Source organism: Plutella xylostella, chromosome 6, assembly GCF_932276165.1.
Source record: "Plutella xylostella chromosome 6, ilPluXylo3.1, whole genome shotgun sequence".
Lineage (NCBI taxonomy): Eukaryota > Metazoa > Arthropoda > Insecta > Lepidoptera > Plutellidae > Plutella > Plutella xylostella.
The window spans coordinates 11,600,392-11,622,083 of NC_063986.1; the positions used below are offsets into that span (position 1 = coordinate 11,600,392).

A 21,692-nucleotide genomic window follows, 5' to 3' on the forward strand; every position below is an offset into this window, starting at 1 on the left:
CATAAATAATTAAATGCATAAAGTTGACAAATTACTCCAGTTCCTGTAGTTTTAAGTTTCGTTAATAAACGCAAATGGCAATGAGTGGCTCGAAAACATCTGACAGTCGGGTTGCCCACTTACCTGACAACTCTCAGCACAAGCTTGCTTGTGTTGGGTCCACCAACCCGCACTTGGCCAGCGTGGTGGACTAGGCCTAAACCCTTCCTTCATTGGAAGGAGACTTGTGACCCAGCAGTGGGGACGTGATGGGTCGTGATGCCGCAGTATGTTATGTACATTATCTATACAGGGTGTACCTGTTTGATGGTGAGGCAGGAGGGGCGGTGCGGCGCGGCGTGCAGGCGCAGCGCGAGGTAGTCGTGCACCACCTCCATGCTGACGGTGCTCAGGAGCAGGAAGTGTCCCCGGTACGAGGGTAGGTTCATGGCGAGGGATTCCGGAGACCAGCAGCCGTATCTGGTGGGAGAGAGGTTGTTAGGCGGTGGGTTTTGCTGGATGTGTGGTTTTTGGGTGGGCACTCTGGGGTGAAAAGATTATTTATTATTATTATTATTATTATTATTATTATTAGTTAAAGTTTTATTTTTCACCAGGTTCATAATGTCATAGTGTTCACAGGCACCCCAGAGGCTGAGTGTTCTTTGCCATAATTTATCAAAATCGGCTTAGCCGTTCAAAAATTATGTGACTTTTAAGCCCTGTTTCACAATGTCTGGTTAGTGGCTACCTGTGAAATAAAATAAATGCTGTCACTCTCTGTTATTTTTTTTAGACAGTGACAGCATTGAAATGAAATGAAATAGGCCCTTAGTGTTGAAAGTCGGGGGGTTTTTAACATTAGTAAGGTTATAGATCAGAAACAACCACGCACTAACCTCCGCAACTCATACGCGTTCTTGACCTCCTCGTCCCTTGCGTCCTCGTCCCCCTCCCGCGCCCCGCCCCCCTCCGCCGGCTCCTCCTCTTCGTAGTGCTCCAGGATCGAACCCGGGACCTTCGGCATAGCAGTCAGGGCCACTAACCACTACGCCATTCGACCGTTGTAGAAACAACCACACACTAACCTCCGCAACTCATACGCGTTCTTCACTTCCTCATCCCTTGCGTCCTCGTCCCCCTCCCGCGCCCCGCCCCCCTCCGCCGGCTCCTCCTCTTCGTAGTGGTCTAGGTGGGCACTCTGGGAACAACCATGTCATATTACCATATAGGTACCACCATATACTATGTGAAGAGTTACTAGAACAGCCTGACGTATAACTTTTTCGTTATATACTTCCGGCACACAGAGACCCTATTCTGACTAGAAAATCATTACTGCACGGTGGAAAATCATGCGGCGCGGCGTCTCCTGATGTCTTTACTATCAGTAGTTTTGCAAGTTGCGCGGCGTCACTATGATCTGTCCCCTAGTAGATGATTTGTCACATAGATACTTGGCTTAAACCGTTACTCATCAATTAAAAAGAACAACATATTAGCCATATTTCTATTTTGAAAAACATTTGCAAAAAAAATGTTACAGCGGGATGGATGGATAGAAGATTAGTATAAAATATTATATATAACTCACATCAGGCTTCTCGAAAGTCATGTAGACTTTCTGCAGGATGTACTTGCGCAGCTTCTGTATGAACATCATGCTGCGCCGCACGCCCTGAGTCTTCAGGATCTCGCTCAGGTAATGTCTGAAACAATTACAAACTTTGTAATAAAATAATATTTGCTTCGTGCTTTTAGGTTCTTATTTTGTTAAAACTTGTACTGATTTACTAACCACCGAGATTAATAAAATACAAGCTCATTGCTGCACATTTGATAATAGAGATTAGACCAGACTTCACCTCACAGAGCTAATCATCCAAATCACAATACTTTTCATGTAGGGAGTCTTTATAACTTACGTTAGAGTAATAATATTAAGAAAAAAATTGCTGGGTAAGCCACAGGAGTGGTGAAAACTCCGTGACGAATCTGTGTCCAGATTTAGTATTTGGACGATAAAAATAGTTAGCCTATATACGATACCTCTCAGAAATAACAATCCGCTCACCTATACGGCGACACTTCACATTTAGCCAGCAGACTCAGCGACGTCAACTCTTCAAGCGACGTCAGATTGTATACATCATCACACACGATACTGTTCTTCCGTGGGACGCCGTCCGAGTGGTAGCCGCTCTCGTGGGACGCCGTCGTGTCCGTCGTGTCGGTGCCCGAGTCGGGTAGAATGATCTCGGGCGTGGGAGGCGCGCTGGGGTCTGGGGAGAAAAGGTATATTTAGGGGATGATTGTTCTGTTTAACTTAATCTCGAGGTGTGAAATGCAATCGCTCAGTCCGTTAAGATTGTAAATAATACTTACTATCGGAACAGTCGTATCTCAGAGCTGATCATATCAATCTTCTCTCCCGCTCCCTCTATCTTCTCTCTCGCTTGAGCTTGGTTTGGATTGAGGCAGGCGTCTGATTGTCCGCATCCTAGTTCGTAGGGAGGTTAGAAGTCACAGACACGCTAAGACGAAAGATGTAAGAGGGAACCACAGAAGAAGTAACTCACCGCTGTTGCTAACAATCTTCTCTCCCGCTCTCTCTCCCACTCCCTCCCCCTTCTCTCTCGCCCCAGGGGCGTCGTTCACGGAGCCCTCGCTGGTGCTGGAGTCGGTCGGGCTGCCGTCCAGCGATAGGTTGAAGCGGACTTGGCACGGCTTGAGGCATGCGTCCGATTGTCTATGGATAAAAAAAACATACAGGAAGGTTATATGAGGAAACCCTTCGATTGAGTTTTATAGTGCTCTTTGGGGGTGGACTGTACAAGCAGTAGAAGATTGTTGGCTGATGACGATGATGATATAGCTACCAACGATAGTGTTTCAAAGTATCTCTTTAAGAAATAGAAACGGTTATGACGACGGAAATGAGTATGTAAACAGAAATGATGAATTTCTTCACAACTTACACTATTCAGGATATTTTTATACAACTTTACAGGCTTTTTTATCATCATCATCATCATCATCATCATCATCAGCCAATAATCATCCACTGCTGGACATAGGCCTCTCCCAAGGAGCGCCACAACACTCGGTCCTCGGCCTTCCTCATCCAACCACTACCCGCCACCCGCCTAAGGTCGTCAGTCCAGCGGGCAGGAGGGCGTCCCACGCTGCGTTTGCCTGTTCGTGGTCTCCACTCGAGAACTCGTCTACCCCAACGGTTATCGGTTCTTCGGCAGATATGACCAGCGCACTGCCACTTCAGCTTGCATATTTTGACAGATATGTCGGTAACCTTAGTCCTCTGACTGATAACCTCATTTCTGATACGATCCATCAGAGAAGCCCCAAGTATAGCTCTCTCCATAGCACGCTGAGCGACTTTAAATCGGTGGACCTGTCCTACCGTCAGTGTCCACGTCTCTGCACCATACGTCATCACTGGCAGGACGCACTGGTTGAAGACTTTTGTCTTCAGGCTCTGAGGAATGGCCGAGGAGAATATGTGACGAAGTTTCCCGAATGCAGCCCAACCCAGTTGGATGCGTCTTGCAGCCTCCTTGTCGAAGTTGCTTCTGCCTAGCCGAATAGTCTGCCCGAGGTAGACATATTCTTGCACAACTTCGATTGTTGCCTCACCAACGGCGACCGGCTCCGGTTTGATGTGAGCATTGTACATGACTTTCGTCTTGTCCAAGTTCATACCGAGGCCTACACGTCGGGAAGCAGCATTTAGGCCACTTAACATCCAGCTGAGTTCCTGCAGAGATTCTGCCATAATAACGATGTCGTAAGCGAAGCGGAGGTGTGACATGTACTCGCCATTTATACATATGCCATGTCTTTTCCAGTCCAACGTCTTAAAGACATCTTCCAATGCATTGGTGAACAGTTTCGGAGATATTACATCCCCCTGTCTCACTCCACGTTGCAGTTGGATAGGTCTTGTCTTGTGGTCCTGTACTTGGACAGTCATAGTAGAGACATTTTTTTAAAATAAAAAATGTAGACTTATCCTATTGGCATCCCACATAGCACGTGTGATCCTGATGGTCGAATATTACTGCCTGATTTTGAGTATACTTCTCGTGCACAAGCAAAAATCACCCTTACCTGCTCGAGTCAGAGTCCACGCTCTGCAAGTGTTGGTAACGGTGTCTCTCCTTCAACATCATAGTCCTTATGAGCTTGCGAATAGCGACCATTTTCATCCGCATGTGCAGCGCTATGTTGTACCATAGACACATTGCCTGCAGGACGAAAGATATAATGTTATTTTTGGAATATCATGGTAAAATTTATTGTAAGGATGGGGAATGGGTAGCTTAACTTTAGCAAAGCCGGTAAAACCTAACTTCATCAATAATTAACTTCTTGTTCAGAAGCCATAGAAGGCAGTTCGTTATTGATCATATCTGGCTATAAAGAAGTAGACGAGATCTTGAGAGGACACCAGGTACGCTGTAGGTAGATGGGACGTTCACCAACCCTCTGGCACGACAGCCTTAGACAGGTAGCTGGTAGTGATAGGGCTTTGTAGAGGCCAGTTAGTTCAATGGTGGACGATTATGGGCTTAATAGTCTACATGAAAGCACACAAAAAGTTCACTAATAGACGTGCCCAAAAACCTCATATCAAGTAATAACGCTCCAAAACTCCACCACACACAACCAACAATATCCCTTCTTCCAACAAACCTTAAGTCTATTCTTGAACAGCGTGGTGGCTATGAGCGGGTGTTCGACAGTCATGGCCTTGCTCGAGGGGTATAGCGCCACCGCGTTGTAGAACGAGTCCAGTAGCGTGCCCACTTCGCGGAGACACTTGCCGATAGCGTCCGCGCAGGGTTGGCAGTCGAAGGAGAGGCAACCGTATTCTGGGAATAATAGAGGAGGATTTAGGGTGAATTTCTACACATACGATTTAATAAAAAGAAGAAAATGGTATCTATATTTCGATTATCCGTCTTTTCTCATACATATTTACAATGTGTTTTTTTTCGAACCCGACAAACTTTAAGGGTGTATTCTACGAGTGATTTCATCTGAAAAATACACCCATATGTGGGGTCAAATCTCAATATTCTATAAATGGCGGCCATTTTAAAGTTTTAGATACTTACCCCCAAATTCATACTGTGCTACCACAAAAAACTTTAAACATTGTTTAACAAGTGTTTAAAACTAAATTTGACAAATTTTGTAGGGGTTTGACAGCGCTAAACAACTGTTAAACACTGTCTATTTTTTTGTGGTAAGGCCCATAGACCCTAATTGTAAAGTTACAACAAGGATAAAATTTACTTTGACATACACGAGTTTCGACTCTAGACGTCAGCCAAAAAGTTGAAATTCGAATATCACAACGTCAATTTTAAACCTATTGTAAAGTGTCAAAAAGCTTTATATCTCAAGATTTAAACGCCTTACGGACATGAAATAAAATGATTTTATCCGCAAAAAGTCATCTCTATCCAATAAAAATATGCACAACTGCTAGAAAGTTACATAAAATAAGTTACAAGCACCTAATCTAGTTTTTTTAAAAACAGCAAAATTGTACATTTACTTGAATTACTTTGAAAATAGCCCCCCCTGTGATGGTATTTTTATGTATTTATTAAAAAGTATTTGAAATAAGCTAAATAATGATACCAAAACCGTATCACTACGTTGAGGCAGTCAATAATTATTGAAAGTTCAAAACACACCGTGTAGTTTTGACACTTTCCACCCTCGCCCCACCCCGCACTTCCAAACCTATCTTTGGCGCATTGGCAAGTCAGTTCCTATCTGACTGAAAATAAAATCAGTCTACCACCGCCACCTAAAACAGTTCGACGTGGTATTCCCCACTCTATACCCTAAACTAATTTCTTAAATACTTATCCGTTATATGTATATGAAACAAGGTGAATATCACTAACCTTCTTTTTCATCTTCAGTCTTGTCAAAGTCGCTGGTGTCGGAGTGTTCGCCCGCCGAGTCTGCCTTGCGGCGGCCGCGCGGCTCGCACGGCTTCGTGTTTATAAACCTGCAACAGATTATTACAAGTGTCAGAAAGAAGATTTCGCACGTACCGTGATAGAAATGAGGACAAAAGCCGCCATATTGTAAATGCATAGACGCACACGGGTGAGAGACCCTCATCTCAATGTAATAGGCATGATATCATAACCAGCCCAACAAGTAATTGATCTATGCCAGTAAAGTGGTCTAAGCCAACTTTCACTCTCATCTTCGCTTTCATCTGGGGTGGATTTTTTTTAACTGAATTGTTAAGTACCTGTGAGACACCTCACATATTATGACAACTCGTCTACTCCAACGGTTATCGGTTCTTCGGCAGATATGACCAGCCCACTGCCACTTCAGCTTGCATATTTTGACAGCTATGTCGGTAACCTTAGTCCGTTCTGTCAGTCTCACCTATACTCCATGATATTCTTCACAACAGCGGGCACGATGCTGCGCTGCGCACACAAGTAGGCGTCCTGCTGCGCCAGCGACCGCCCCGCTATGACCGCTTGCAGTTCTAGCCAGATCAGGTCTTTCAACTCGTTCTGCCACACTTGCTCCTCGCGGCTGATCTGTAAGCAGGTGGATTTGTGGATTTATAGTGTAGGGTAGCAACGGCGCCAAGTTCTTCATAAATGTAAAAAGTAGGTTTTCCATTGACCTTTTCGTTATGCGTAAGAGTCGTGTTTTTTAACTGTGGATGCTGTTGACAACAAAATAAAGGCAACGCATTTTTTTTAAAACGATTTGACATTTCAGTGCTTCTTCGATCTTACCCCTTGGCTGATGAAGGCGACTTTTAGATGACCTGATTAAAGCATAATATGCTTCATACCACATACACACTCGCATATATAACACAGCAGCTGGTGGCAAAACATTGAAGAAGCATACCTACACATTCGAATGACACAATTTTGCTCAAAACCTTACCGTCCTTCTCGCGCCCTTATCGCTCGCGCCCATGTTAATCAACAGACTGAACGTCTTGTGGAAGTTGACTCGTGACTGCGGCAGCTCGCGGCACTCGTCTAGCGGCTCCTGTTGCTGGCTGTCTTTCTTCTTAATTAGCATGACATACAATTTTACACTGGCACTTTTGGAAAAAAAAAAACATTTCACTAACCGTCCGTCTCGCGCCCTTATCGCTCGCGCCCATGTTGATCAACAGACTAAACGCCTTGTGGAAGTTGACTCTGGACTGCGGCAGCTCGCGGCACTCGTCCGGGGGCTCCAGCTGCTGTCTTTCTTCTTGATTAGCATGACATACAATTATACACTGGCACTTTTTGAAAAAAACCGACCGAGCCGGTTGACCGAGCACTTCAGCCGGGAGGTTAAAGACATGAAGCGGTTGCATGTTTAGATAAAACCTTCACTTACCGTTCTTCTCGCGCCCTTATCGCTCGCGCCCATATTAATCAACAGACTGAACGTCTTGTGGAAGTTGACTCTCGACTGCGGCAGCTCGCGGCACTCGTCTAGCGGCTCCTGTTGCTGGCTGTCGGGGGAACACTTCAGCCGGGACGTCAGAGACATGAAGCGGTTGCATCCTAACTAATATTATAAATGCGAAAGTAACTGTGTCTGTCTGTCTGTTACTCTTTAACGCCAAAACTACTGAACGGATTTAAATGAAATTTAGTATACATATGGTCTAGACTCTGAGATGAAATTTAGACCATAGGCTACTTTTTATCCCGGAATTCCCACGGGAAAACTTTTTATGGCGAAGCGAAGCTCGCGGGAACAGCTAGTGTTTATATAAAAACTTCACTAACCGTTCTTCTCGCGCCCTTATCGCTCGCGCCCATATTGATCAGCAGCCTGAACGTCTTGTGGAAGTTGACTCTGGACTGCGGCAGCTCGCGGCACTCGTCCGGGGGCTCCAGCTGCTGTCTTTCTTCTTGATTAGCATGACATACAATTATACACTGGCACTTTTTGAAAAAAAAAGATACTTTTCCTTATCGCTCGCGCCTATGTTAATCAGCAGACTGAACGTTTTGTGGAAGTTGACCGAGCACTTCAGCCGGGAGGTTCAAGACATGAAGCGGTTGCATGTTTAGATAAAATTTTCACTTACCGTTCTTCTCGCGCCCTTATCGCTCGCGCCCATATTGATCAGCAGACTGAACGTCTTGTGGAAGTTGACTCGGGACTGCGGCAGCTCGCGGCACTCGTCTAGCGGCTCCTGTTGCTGGCTGTCGGGGGAACACTTCAGCCGGGAGGTCAGAGACATGAAGCGGTTGCATGACTCCACCTGGAAGGGAGGGAATATTGGGTTATTGTGGAGGTCAGATAAATAAAGAAATGGTTGAATATTGAAGAGGAATGTTGCCCTGAATGTTGTTTCTGAATGAGGATGATTTATATTACAGGACGGGGTAAGCTTTTTGAGAACAGACAAGGTTTCGAATCCTGTACGATCATTGATAGACCCTTATATCTGCTAAGACAGAGAAATGCATTCCTTAATACTAAGCTTCATTTAGTATAATGTGTCGGTTCCTTGCACTTTCTATCTTCTTTTTAACGTAAGTGAGAGTGCTTCTATACAGACAGGGTTTGTCATCGTGCCGTGGTGAAGCCAATTGCAGTGACTTACACTGACTAAGTCAGTGGATGTAAGTGTAGTAGACTCAGTTGATGTATGTTATGTTAATTAATCAAATGCAGTAGATCTCCACCAGACGATAAAACGGGATTCGATCGCGCCATATATGTTTTTTTTTATTATTATTAATTAGCATACTGTGTCGGCCCCCGGGTAGATGAGTGTAGTTACCAGTGTGGGCAGCGCGGGCGGCGGGTTGCTGTCGGCTCGCTCGCCCAGCTCCAGCTTCAGGTCGCGCTCGCGGCTGCGCGCCAGCATCATCGTCGCTCGCTTCTTCACACGCTCTATGAGGGGAATATATAATATAATATACAATTTATTTATTTAATTAAAAACACAGATTTTAAGCCTAGCTACAGTCACTTAAAACTAAATTTTAATATCTAGGTAATTAAAGTAATTATCTAACTTATACAAGTTATCATTTGTATGTTAACAGGACTTAAAATTTATAATATTAACTACTCACCCCTGATACCTGAACTAGGTGTTAACCTGTATCTCAGGCACCAGGTATAATATAGATAACGAAACATTTATTTGAGACACTGACAATATTTAAAAAAAAAACAATGACAATATTAACAAGAAATAATACAATACAAAAGACACAAAAACGCAGTAGGTTGCTGTCTACTTTTCTGTTAATATACCCTTTTTGCAACACCCTGTAGAGCACCAAAAAGCCAGCTCGATATGTGCTGTGGCATGCATGCATCATTAGGTGTTAGTTATAATGAAAAACAATAGGCTTATGTTTCTTCATGATGAAGGGCTCTCTGTAGGGGAATTGTAGTAGGATCAGAAGCGAACAAGGTTATGAAGAATCATATACTTTGTCTGTTGGTAGGTATTACGACTTAAAAATGCTCATTGAAAGCTTCGAAATAAATAGCTGTGAGGTTTTGGGACTTGTGGAGGAGTTTCACATTGCCTTATAGAGATTCTACCTACATACATAAAACGTTTATTATTTTTATATGGGATGAAATTAAAGCACAGGCATAATATTGCCTTATTAATATTACAAAAGTGTTGTCTCGTCCATTATATCATGTAACTTTCTGAACCGGTAGCGCATCCAATACCGTGAACCAGTGATGTCTTCGAGTTATCAATGAAATGGCTGCCAAACCGGTTAAAGTCATTATTAAAGCTGCTCAATACTAATTTACATTCCTTGGTAGCAATATTTTAAATTGAAACTATGTATTATGTAGTTAATATTTGTTGTTTTTCTTATGTACCCTGTATATGAGAGGACAGAAGATGTATTCAGGGAGATGCAAGAGATTCTCGTCTAGTTACTTAATTTTCAGCAGGTATTGAGAACTTCAGTAAATATTGGAAACTCATACCAAAGGTATACCGAATAACATCAAACAATCAAATATAAAAGGTCAACATATTATAATACTCTCTAAACGAAATAGTTTTAGGAGTATGTTTTTTGTAATTGTAATAGCATAATGTTCTTGTAATTATCAGTATATTTATTGATCAGAATGAATATCTCTACGACGCCGACAGTGGTGGCGCTTTCACGTGCTATTTATGTAATCACATTTCAATGACACAGGCGAACGACCTCTACGGACGGTTTGTTATTATTTATATCAACTTCATATCGATTTTATATCCGCCGGCGATCGGTATTAGCTGCCCGCCGCTCATTTATTAATTAGTTTTGAAAGCATAGCTAGTCTAGAATTTATGACTGCGAAGAGTTAAATAGCCGGTATCAAACATGTTACATACGAATGTAAGGGTCAACTTTAGCGAGATATCTTCAAAAACAGGTAAGTTGATGTTCCTTATAATCTGCTCCTTTGGCAGGTGTGTTGGAGATATACTGATCATAAACTGGGAAACCGGCGGAGTTATTAAAATGTAACCTACAACAGTCGCGCCGCCATCGCTCAGCCGATAAGATAACAACACAGTTTGACGTGTGTTTAGTTTTTATCATAATTGAGTCTACTCCCCGTACCCACACGCAATATTATGAAATATCGGCGGACACTATAAATATGAGATTGTTATCTTGCAAAATTGGGGTGTTACAGCCAACCCGGGCCGTCATACCAGTGGACGCTACCAAGACGTTAGCTTTAACGAATGATAGGATGGGATAATAGAGCAATGTAAGTATATACGTATCAGTATCATCATTATCATGAGTCACGATCCATCCCGTCCCCATTGCTGGGGCACGAGGTACTTCCAATGAAGAAAGGGTTTAGGCCTAGTCCACCACGCTGGCCTAGAGCGGGTTGGTGGACCCCAATTAACACAAGCAAGCTTGTGCAGAGAGAGTTGTCGGTGAAGTGGGCAAATGTTTTCAAGCTGCCCGAAGGCCTCTAGGCTTCTCCCAAGGAACACCACAATACTCTGTCCTCGATCATCGTAATCCACTCACCACCGGCAACTAGTCTGTTTATATCTGACCTGGCGAGTCGATAATCTCCTTCTGATAGAAGTTGTCGACGGTGTTCCGTCTGTTGTTCCTGAACACGACCCCCTTCTGCGCAGCGCTCTCACACTCGCCCAGAATAGTCCTGAAAATAACAACAAGATATTATTATGTATCTATGAATAGAGTAACTGAAAGACTAACCAATTAAAATATTATTAATGTATTAAGTTTAATGGTATTTAAATTTGTACTGTCTTGCAGGAGTGTGTTAGGTAGTTGATGCAGCTAGATCATTGGAATGAAATCTATGTACCATCTATTATGTATAAAAGGTTTAAGGTCTATACTGTCTAGGCATATTGTAGAGTTTGTTGTCTATTTCCCACCTTTCCTTCGCATTTCTTGTTCCGATGAAAGCTTAATATTCAATAATCAATTCGGCAGTAAAAAGTTAGTAATATATTATTATCATTAATGTCCCTGACACGTTTTTAACTTCGGTTAAGTTATTCGATAGTTATGGCGTAATAACGTATGCAACTAGACGTTCTAGTATGTTAGAATCTAGACCAGCCTTGCATAGCAAACAAATCCCATATAAATACAACCGCATATATATGTATTATGTACGGTACAACTGTACATGTATGAATGATATTAATAAAGTTTTATCCAGTTCTAGGTTTTATATGAATTTACTAACTTACACAGTGTTGCTTGGCATAGGTATTACGAGATAGTGCTTAAGTCCGAGAGGGGCTTATCTTATCATTATCAGCAACAATAATAGCATTATTCAATAGATTACAGTTTCCAGTTACGAGAAAAGAAACAAGCATATAATTCGTAGTAGGGAAAACTTTTCCCGGAAAAGTGAGCCACTAGGTGTCAGTAAGGAGCGTCGTTGAGTAAAGTATCACCTGTTCCTTTAAATATGATGCAGAGGTGGATGAAACTCCATACAGAGGTTGGCCCTATCTGATAAAGATATTATTATTAAAGTAGTACAAATTTAATTATTCCAATATTATTATTATATTCACCATGTATACTAACACTAGCTCTTAAGAATAAATTGTACATACTAATAACTATGGATCTTGTAAATCTGAAATAAATAAATTGAATTGAATTATTAAATATACTTCCGGTGCACCCTGGACAGTCAACGACTGAGGCTAATCTGACTGGCCAATCAATTCTAAACGGTGACAAACCCTATAGTATCATTACTAAACATGATGCAAAGCACCCTACTCACCCTACGTTGCATTGATCAGAAGGGCTAGTACGGGCAGCATTTAAGACGTGACAAAAGTTTTGCCTCGCCGTCACTCACATCGCGCAGCCTCAAGAGTGAGCGCGACGGAGAACTTTTGTCACGTCTTATTAGCGCCCTATGCTACACGGCCAGGTTAGTTATCTACTAGGTTTCGCTTCTTCAGTCAGTATTTAACCTTGAGTACCTACCTATTACCAAAAAAACTCAAATTGTGTTAAGAGCACTTAGCGTGTACTGTGACTCAACAACACCCATCTGCTAATAAATCTACACAGTCATTGTAGCTGGCTGTTTTAGTGGCAAGTACTTGTAGCCCCACTTGCACAAACATATTAAATCTAGATTTAGTGTTAAATCTCGATTTAGTGTCAAAATTTATATGGACTGTCGTTTCTTAAATCGAGATTTGACACTAAATCTAGTTTTAATATGATTCTGCAAGTGGCTCGTAATGTCTAACTTAACGTGGTTTATCAGAGAATGCACCGTATATTGATATAATGTTACTAAACTAGACTTTTTAACACTTAAACGTGAGCAGCTCACCTCTGGTCTTCCGGAGGGGTAGTCAGTAGAAGCCTTCACTACGCGCTTATCCACTGGCATCTCCCTTCTATCACATTCACAAGTCCTTTACACATTTCTCCCGATTACTTGATACACTTATTGTTATCCTCCAATCAGAGAAATAAATATAATTTTGTCATTAACTATATTTTTGCACACCTTCACTACATACATAATATTATTATGTGTTTACAAATTTGTAAATATATTAATAAAAGCACTAAGCATAATATTTGCACTACATGTCAACACGGCACCCCCAATAGCATCCCGGCTAGCACTGGCCGCTCTGTTATCGATGTATCGAGTGACCTTCCGTACGTGGGTGCTCATGTAGATCTCTCCACTTGTGCACGTAAACTATAGTGTTTGAATGTAACTCTTACGATTATGGACACAAGGCATATGAGTAGATTGGTTGTCAACTCATGCTGATGCAGATCGATTTCTTGATTTTTCATGGGATAGATGGATAGACCTATATTATATTCTCTGTGGGGGTGTGTGTAGTGCCTTTTTAATGGAACCTTTGTGCATTATATCCTAGGTCTAAACTGCCTTCCTAAGCTTGGACCATTTCCCGTTTTGGTACATGTCAGCGCCGGGATTCGAACCCAGTTTAATCTAAAAAGTGGGAACTTTTCCACACAAATAATCGCCAAATTACCCTACAGGGAAATGAGCATGTTCATCACTGAAAACTAACAGAGAAGTAGGTACCTACTACCTATACTATTCCATAAATGATGAGAGTTTAGTTCTACGCATAGTGATACCACCAAGTTAACTGCTTCATTTATGTGTGTCGGTAATTTAATTATGTTTAATGGATTAACGCAGTTACCGCGATCGATAATAAATGTATCCTACAGACTATAACATCCGATGCACGATTTCATTTGTACTTATATTCATTTAGCTCAATCATTTAGAGAATCTGGATAAAATGAATTAACTAAGAAGTTTTACAAATATTTCAGATCTTACAAAATGGTTAAACCAGAAAAAAAGATAAAAATAAGTTCAAATGCCTGACCAACAGCCATTATTATAAGCGATATTTTTTAATGAAAACCAGCTAAATGCCATCACAGCACAACAGCGTGTTGGCCATTAGAGTGCGGCCGTGAACTTGGTTCCTATACAAGTTCGAATGAAACACATAGTAATTACTGAGCGCCGCATGCAATATGTAGTTACTCTTATTATATCACGTGTTTTGTATAAAATTTACCACTTATGTGTTTATGTTTTAATATTTATCTCTCTCTCTCTCTCTCTCTCAGCCTTCCGTAGTCCACTGTTGGACATAGGCCTCTCCTAACGATCGTTAATATTTATCATCTAATACTAAACCGACCGCGTTTGATGATCCACAGATGCAATGCGGATTATGATAAAGACTCTCTCATGGTGACTATGGGGTACCCCCTACTTTCAAAGGTCCAGGGTACAAATGCCAGCACTTCAAACCACCACGTTCCGTGGGGGTCGCTCTTACATGAGAAAAATATATTTCACAGCACTCCACAACGACTCTAACTCGTTATATGAAACGTACCGCCATGACAGCTCTCCCTTTCTTTATTTGTTTTCTACATGAATTGCCTTCCAGAAGCCCTAGTAAGGCGTAAGACGCGTAAGCTAAGACGAGACAAAAGTTTTGCGTCGCGCTCACTCACATCGCGCGGCTTTGAGAGCGAGTGCGACGAAAAACTTTACCCCTTCTGGATTTTATCACCATCCAAGTGCCCACCTGCGCTTCTCCTTGCTCCTGATCCGCGCGCGCGGCGGCGTGGTGCCCAGCAGGTCGGCCGGAGCCCCATCTCCCTCGTCCTCCAGCAGATGCAGGGAGGATCGGGGCCCGGAGCGCCGGATCACCACGTCACTGGAACAAACGAACGTCCGCATTAGTGCTAACCCTTAATCATGCTATGAGCATATGGAGGATCTCACATTGTTTTGAACATTAACCCTGTAAGTTAAAGGCGAAGATTAGTGAAAAGTGTGAAAAAAACCATGCCGGGTTAAGGGTTAAATGGTAGAACAACTTGATCGCTTTCGAGAGTTTAGTGCCCAGGAGGGAAACTGCATGTTAGCAGTTTACTGAGTTAGCAGCGGCAGCGTATCGGTTTAGTATGCCTATACAATGTGTTGTTTTTCGAACCCGACAAACTTTAAGGGTGTATTCTATGAGTGATTTCATCGAGAAAACATCCCCATTTGTGGGGTCAAATCTCAATATTCTAGAAATGGCGGCCATTTTAAAGTTTTAGAGGCTTAGTTTTCATAAAAAATCATATCCTTACGGAAATGAAATAAAATGATTTTATCCGCAAAAAGTCATCTCTATCCAATAAAAATATGCAGAACTGCTGAAAAGTTACATAAAATAAATTACAAGAACCTAATCTAGTTTTTTTGACAAAAAAAAACAGCATAAATTTACATTTAGGTACTTGAATAACTTTGAAAATAGTTCCCCTTTGATGGTGTTTTTATGTATTCATTAAAAAGTATTTGAAATAAGCTAAACAATGATACCAAAACCGTATCACTACGTCGAGGCAGTCAAAAATTATTGAAAGTTCAAAACACACCTAACGGAGCGCCGCAGCTCAGGTAGCAATCCATTGAGTGAAAGAGTTTTGATTGTAAATGAAATCAACTTACATGACCCCCGTTAGGTGTGTTTTGAACTTTGTATAATATAGTGTTCACAGTTTCCTATTTTGTTTTTCACGCGCCCAACAAGTGAGCAGTTTCACTACTGGGCACGCAGCCTAAGACGGTACACCTCTGATCAAGGAACATGACGGTCTCCGCTGATTCAGTTGTAGTCGGTAGCAAATGGCTTTCCAACTGTGATCGCTGTCTTAGGCTGATTAACACCTCAATTTAGAGGAATATAAACTTCTGAAACTTGACTGTGACTTGTTTCAGATTTATTTACAAACTTACGTAGGCAGGTAGGCAGCCTACACACTTACACAGTTTTCAGAATATGACATATTATGAAATATGTAGAGGTAAGCATTTAGCGCGCTCCACCTATGTACTTGTGATAATGCTGCCCCTGTATCCGGAGTAGAACAACATGATTCACATCGGAAATTAGCTTTCTTTCTTGTATTATCTTTAACCTGTGTGAGTTCTGATAAGATAACTTCATAGTTATGAGTGCTATTCGAGTCAATGGCATATTTTTGGATAACGGCATCATCTATAATAATAACTGCCCATAAAACCGTCTGCACTGAATTTGACTGAACGTTGTGACATAGGTGCGAGAATAACATAAACGTATCCAGCTAAATATTATGTATACGTCGTCGCATACCGTTACGATTTATCGTATTGTATTTATACTCTACTTTTTATGAGACTACACGGAATATTTTCCGATGATCATAGCCTGTAATTGTCCATTGCTAGACATGGACCTTTCTAGGGATCACCACAACACTCTGTCCTCGACCTTCCTAATCCAAGCATCAGCATCAGCACCCTGGCTGGTACAGCAACGGCTACCTAGCTGTTTAAAAAGGTTTTAGTGGTAAGGCCCACAACCTCATGGTAATTTTAATTATGTTCGGAATTCCCTTTGTACCAGATACTGAGTTATCATTGCTTTAACATCACACATTGCGAATAAAAATAATAGTTGGAAATACCTAATACATATTTAGGTACTCGTACATTATATATGTATCAGACGCATTGCATTAGTACCAAAGGGATTTCCCTGGCTAACTTCCTCGACGTGCCCATGGACTTTGTCAGGACAGTGAGTGCGATGGTGGATGGTTCACTAGGGCTAAAGAGGAGACTTGTGCCCGCTACACAGGTCCCTTTTCGACGTAGACAAACTTAATTCAAATAAAAAATTGACGATGTAAGCATAGACAATATACCTATCGCGATTCGCCATTGAAATACGGCTCCGTGATTATTGGAACGCACATTAAACGAGTTTATCGATGTCGATAACCGACCCGTGCCGCGTTTGTGCCGCTAACAAAAAGCGAACTGTTTTTGCTATAATTATGGAAAATGGAAACCTTATACAGTGCAAACCTCATAAAGTCGCAAGATAGGAAGTCTAAATAAACATACTAATCACACACAAGGTCAGGCTTGTGTTAAAACATAAAGTATTAAGATGTTTTTAGTATTGTAGTCGCATCGTAGCGGAAGCCAAGGATTGTAACCAATTTTAGGTAGGTTATCCATAACTAAAATTTTTATTAAATTCTTTATTGCACATAAATCAATTTGTACATAGGCGAAATTAATGCTTTCTCTTCAAGAAAATTTACTGAATGAGTTTCATTTCGCCTAAAAACGGTTTCACTTGACAATTTCAGGATAAAAAGTACAGCACTCATTGGTAAATGTTATATAGCATTTTATCTATTTATTTATTTGGGTTTACACATTTTATATTTTCTGTCCGTCTTTCTTGTCCGAGGTCATGGTGAGTTCCAGCTATTAAGTTCAATACAACCATCATCGCAAGTAAACATTAGGTACATTATATGGCTTCCATACATAAATAGAACTAATGCTACTGTTGCATATTTAATCACATAATTACTTAATAATACCTCAGTACCAGTTACATGCATATTGTATCCTTTTCTGGCTTAGAATTGTGGATAACTGATATTGTGATAGTGTGTGTCACTGATAAGGTAACACCTACTACATCAGATGCTTGGTCATCTGCAATCAATATAATGTGCAATATCTGCATTGAGGTTTGGCATAGTAGGTTTTTATAGATAAATAAAGTTCTTGAAATTTTGAATAATATGTTTCCCTATGTACTTTCTGATCAGTTGTACGGAAATGGAAACCTACAGATATTATATAACACTATTATTAACAGGTTGAATACAATGTTTTCTTTTAACTCTTTCAGATTGTGACATATTTTTAACCAACTTCGAAAAAAGGTTCTCATTTCGGCTGTATGTATGTTTTTTTTATGTATGGACCGATTTTGAAAATTCTTTTTTTGATGTATTAGGTTGAGGTCAGGGGTGGTCCCATTTTTTTTTCAGAATTTTATTCCACCCCCAAGTTGGTCCCATATTTCTTCAGATTACTTTGTCACCGCACCAATATCAAAAAAGAACAGTTCCTGCTTAGGTATATTTATACTGTCACATAGAATTGGTGTAAACCTTAAATTATTTCTTACTTTTTAGTGGGTTTTTGAAGTCAGTTTTTATTGAAAAACTGCTTCCCAATCAGGATTCAAAAGGTTAATATTTGTTGGAGAATTCAAACATTTTAACCACACCTTACTGTACTTTCTATCAAGTCTCAAATAGGTTTATGGATATGCATTTATAAATACACTCATTTAAATGAAATAAGAGTAATAAGACGCAAGAACCAATATCTACTCTCACAGCGACTTCAGTGGATCTTTTAGTCTGCAAATGAACATGATGGCACTTAATGCTTCAGTATTTGGGCAACTAGGCACGGCAATAAAACTTGAAAATAAGACAAACATAGGTAAGTAGATATTATTTTCCTTCAGGGATAAAAAATCTAAATACATAAGTACAAGAGCACATTAATGTCCTTGATCGCAACAGGCACTTGACTTGATGGGAACTTGCTCTTATACTCTTATCTCAGTTAACGACTCGTACCTACACATACAAGTGAACACAACCTCCGTCGCCCATCAGCTGATCTACAAAAAATACTCACAAATTATCATCCGAGCTCAGTTCCGAGTCGTAGTTGATGGGAAATCCAACAGACTGCTTCCAATCATTGTCGGAAACACTTTTCATCGTAACTATTGTAAATTATCACACGCAAAAACAAGCAAACATTCCTCGGCACTATCTACGAACAATCCTATTTATTGGTATTTGCTCATGTAACTGTCTGTACATCATAGAAGTAGTTGGAAATGAGCATTATTTAGTTTTATACGGTTTTTAATGTAGTTTTTAAACACTTGTTTCATTAAAATCACCGGCAGAAAACACGAAAACAACACTGCACTCGAGATTTTCAAATTGACTGAATGAACGAAATGAAATGAAGTTGACTTTGACAGTGACAGATGACGTATATAGAGATGAAAAAGTTCATGAATGAATGAATTACTGAGGGCTGCGTCCATTCATAATATTATAATCAATCGATTATGATTTTGATCAGTTTTCAGTTATTATTTGAAAGATTTGATTTAATGAAAAACTGATACTGAAACTGATGCTACAGAAATACTACTTTATTATAAACAAAAATAGGTAAGTACTTATATAACTTTATTCACAAAACAGTTAAAAAAAAGCACGTTATCCATTGAAAAAAAGTGGCATTCTGTAATTTGGATGACTGAGACTGTACCCTGGTTGCCACGGCCAGTAGTACTTTTGGTCCATGCGATTATAGCTTGTGTAGCCGGGGGGGTTATACGAAGGGTAAGGGTAACCCCCACCACCATATGCCCCTCCACCAGGGTTGTTGTAAGACATCCCACCATACCCTGTTTGATACGATGCGGGATAGCCAGGGTTCATTGGGTAGTTTTGGTACCCATTGTTATAGTATCCTTGGTATCCACCAGGCAAAGAGTTGTGCGCGCTTCTCCTATGAATGTCCTTGCTTTTGTAGTTTACGTATCCGTGCATTTGCGCCGGCACTATGGTCGGTACTAGTAGTAATAATAGGCATCTTATCTGTAAGAAAAATTAAGAGTTCTTATTGCATTCAGGTGGATAGGTATAGTAGGCAACGGTAAGGGAAACTGGGGCTTCTGATATAGGTACATTGAGTAACTTGATATCTACAGTAACTATATAGGAACAGTAGCTAGTACCTAGGTAGGTACTAGGTACCTCTTACTCTCTTACCTGTGCTTGCATATTGCAACGGCGGAGACTTGACTGCAGAATTCATTTCTTACAAGCCTTAAATAAGTGCACTAATACCTACGTAACTTCTTACATACGTCTATTATGTAGGTATACTCATGAAATAATTTATAGTGTTTTGTAAACAACTTGTTATGGATCATAATAATAATATCCTTGTAACAGCAGAGTTTTTAACCAATGTTGCCTAGCACACTAACCGCCCCGCTGTGGCTGCAGTCTCCATTTAAGCTAATCTTCTTCTTTTTAGCATGTCGACGACAAATACGCGTCTGACACTATGAAAGGATTATCCAATCGGAATTGCATCCGTAGCTGCTAACTATTAACTGTCCAGGGTGCGCCGGACTTTAGGGTGAGGCCCCGTTGAGCGTCGCGTCATCGCAGCGTCGTCGCCGTGGTCGTCGCTGTGTAGTTTTTCCAATATTTTTTATGACATCTCCCATTGTCGAGCAATGCACCAACGAGGCGTCATTAGGGCAGCCTTCTTTCGTGGTCCTCATTATGTAATTAAGTATGATTTGTCTTGGGTACTTAATCTTTATGTGGGGACATCTTACACACGGCCATCCGACCCCAAACTAGGCAGAGCCTGTAATATGGGTTCGGACAGCTGATATATATACACAAATACATGGATAGATATACATATTAATTATAAATATCAACACCCAAGACCCGAGTACAAATATCTGTTTTTAAACAAATATCTGCCCCAGCCGGGAATCGAACCCGGGGCCTTCGGCATAGCAGTCAGGGTCACTAACCACTACACCATTCGGTCGACGCTTTATTTTATTTCTTACTATTTTAGCGTTAAGCCTAGTCGTTAAGCCTAGATTGGGCAGTTGAAAACATCTAACAGTCTGGTTGCCCGCTTACCCGACAACGACTCTCTCAGCACAAACTTGCTTGTGAGGACTAGGTGACTAGTGGACTAGGCTTTAACCCTTCCTTCATTGGAAGCAGTCCCGTGCCCCAGAATAGTGGGGATGTAATGAGTCGTGATGATGATGATGATATTTGGCGTTTATATTTTTGTGTGTCACTACGATAGCAGGTGTGAAACTCAGCTAGTTCTCGCAAGGTGCATGTTAGGGCGCAATTTAGTGAGAATTGGAGCAGGGGGTTCACTACAGAAACGAATGAATGAACATGATAGAGTCGTAGTTTAGTTAGCGTAGTTAGCGCAGTGGCACCGCTCCGAAATAAACTATAGAGCGTTTCATCAAATGACATGACTAATTAAACAGACAAAATCCGACCTTAGTCCAATGTAATAAGGGTTTTGACAGATCAATTATCCGGTGAAACGGTATATATAATTAGGTAAAACGAAACCGTTGCACCAGCCATGTCTCTATCTCGTTGCATTTACTCTTATTGCCTGAAAATGACAACTCTAATAGGTACCATATCCAACCAATCCATTATGATTATGGGTCTCCAACATCATATTTCTTTACTTGTTTATTATATTACTTACTATCTAACTTTATGGTTATATTTGTAGTGTTAAATTATTGGTACCTTCTACAAGATCTGATGAAGGGACTGGAAGCTGAAAAAAACCAGTACGTACTTAAAAATCACCATCCAGTTTACGCATTGAATAACGAATTTTTTACAACAACAACAACAACTTTAGCCATGAAGCGGACCTTAAAACAGTATAAAAACAAATTAAGTTGGTAAGGTACCTATATTATACTATTGCAGTTGGTCTACTGATTTAAAGTCGCTCAATAAATACAATACAATCGAGGTAGACAATTTGTCAGGGCATGGTTTGAGGCACATACAATACATGTGGAGATGTAGAGTAGTTATGTACTTAGATACCTAGGTAACCTTATTTGAGAAATATCGTCAAGGTGTCTTCATAGT

The 21,692-nt window shown here is 40.9% G+C and overlaps 1 protein-coding gene across 1 annotated transcript in view; it reads right to left on the reverse strand.

Moving 5' to 3' along the window:
• Positions 1 to 18,961, reverse strand: part of LOC105387876 (mitogen-activated protein kinase kinase kinase 4) — a 44,957-nt gene extending 25,996 nt beyond the window's left edge. The window contains exons 1-14 of the mRNA XM_048621565.1: positions 18,625 to 18,961; positions 14,651 to 14,782; positions 11,078 to 11,187; positions 8,801 to 8,913; positions 8,099 to 8,275; positions 6,424 to 6,584; positions 5,922 to 6,028; positions 4,693 to 4,871; positions 4,108 to 4,244; positions 2,559 to 2,728; positions 2,054 to 2,261; positions 1,574 to 1,688; positions 1,068 to 1,180; positions 300 to 459 (exon numbers count right to left, since the gene is read on the reverse strand). Of these exons, the coding sequence (XP_048477522.1) occupies positions 300 to 459; positions 1,068 to 1,180; positions 1,574 to 1,688; positions 2,054 to 2,261; positions 2,559 to 2,728; positions 4,108 to 4,244; positions 4,693 to 4,871; positions 5,922 to 6,028; positions 6,424 to 6,584; positions 8,099 to 8,275; positions 8,801 to 8,913; positions 11,078 to 11,187; positions 14,651 to 14,782; positions 18,625 to 18,710 (1,968 nt within the window). The 5' untranslated portion in view covers positions 18,711 to 18,961. The remainder of the gene's footprint in view (positions 1 to 299; positions 460 to 1,067; positions 1,181 to 1,573; positions 1,689 to 2,053; positions 2,262 to 2,558; positions 2,729 to 4,107; positions 4,245 to 4,692; positions 4,872 to 5,921; positions 6,029 to 6,423; positions 6,585 to 8,098; positions 8,276 to 8,800; positions 8,914 to 11,077; positions 11,188 to 14,650; positions 14,783 to 18,624) is intronic.
• Positions 18,962 to 21,692: the final 2,731 nt, after the last annotated feature.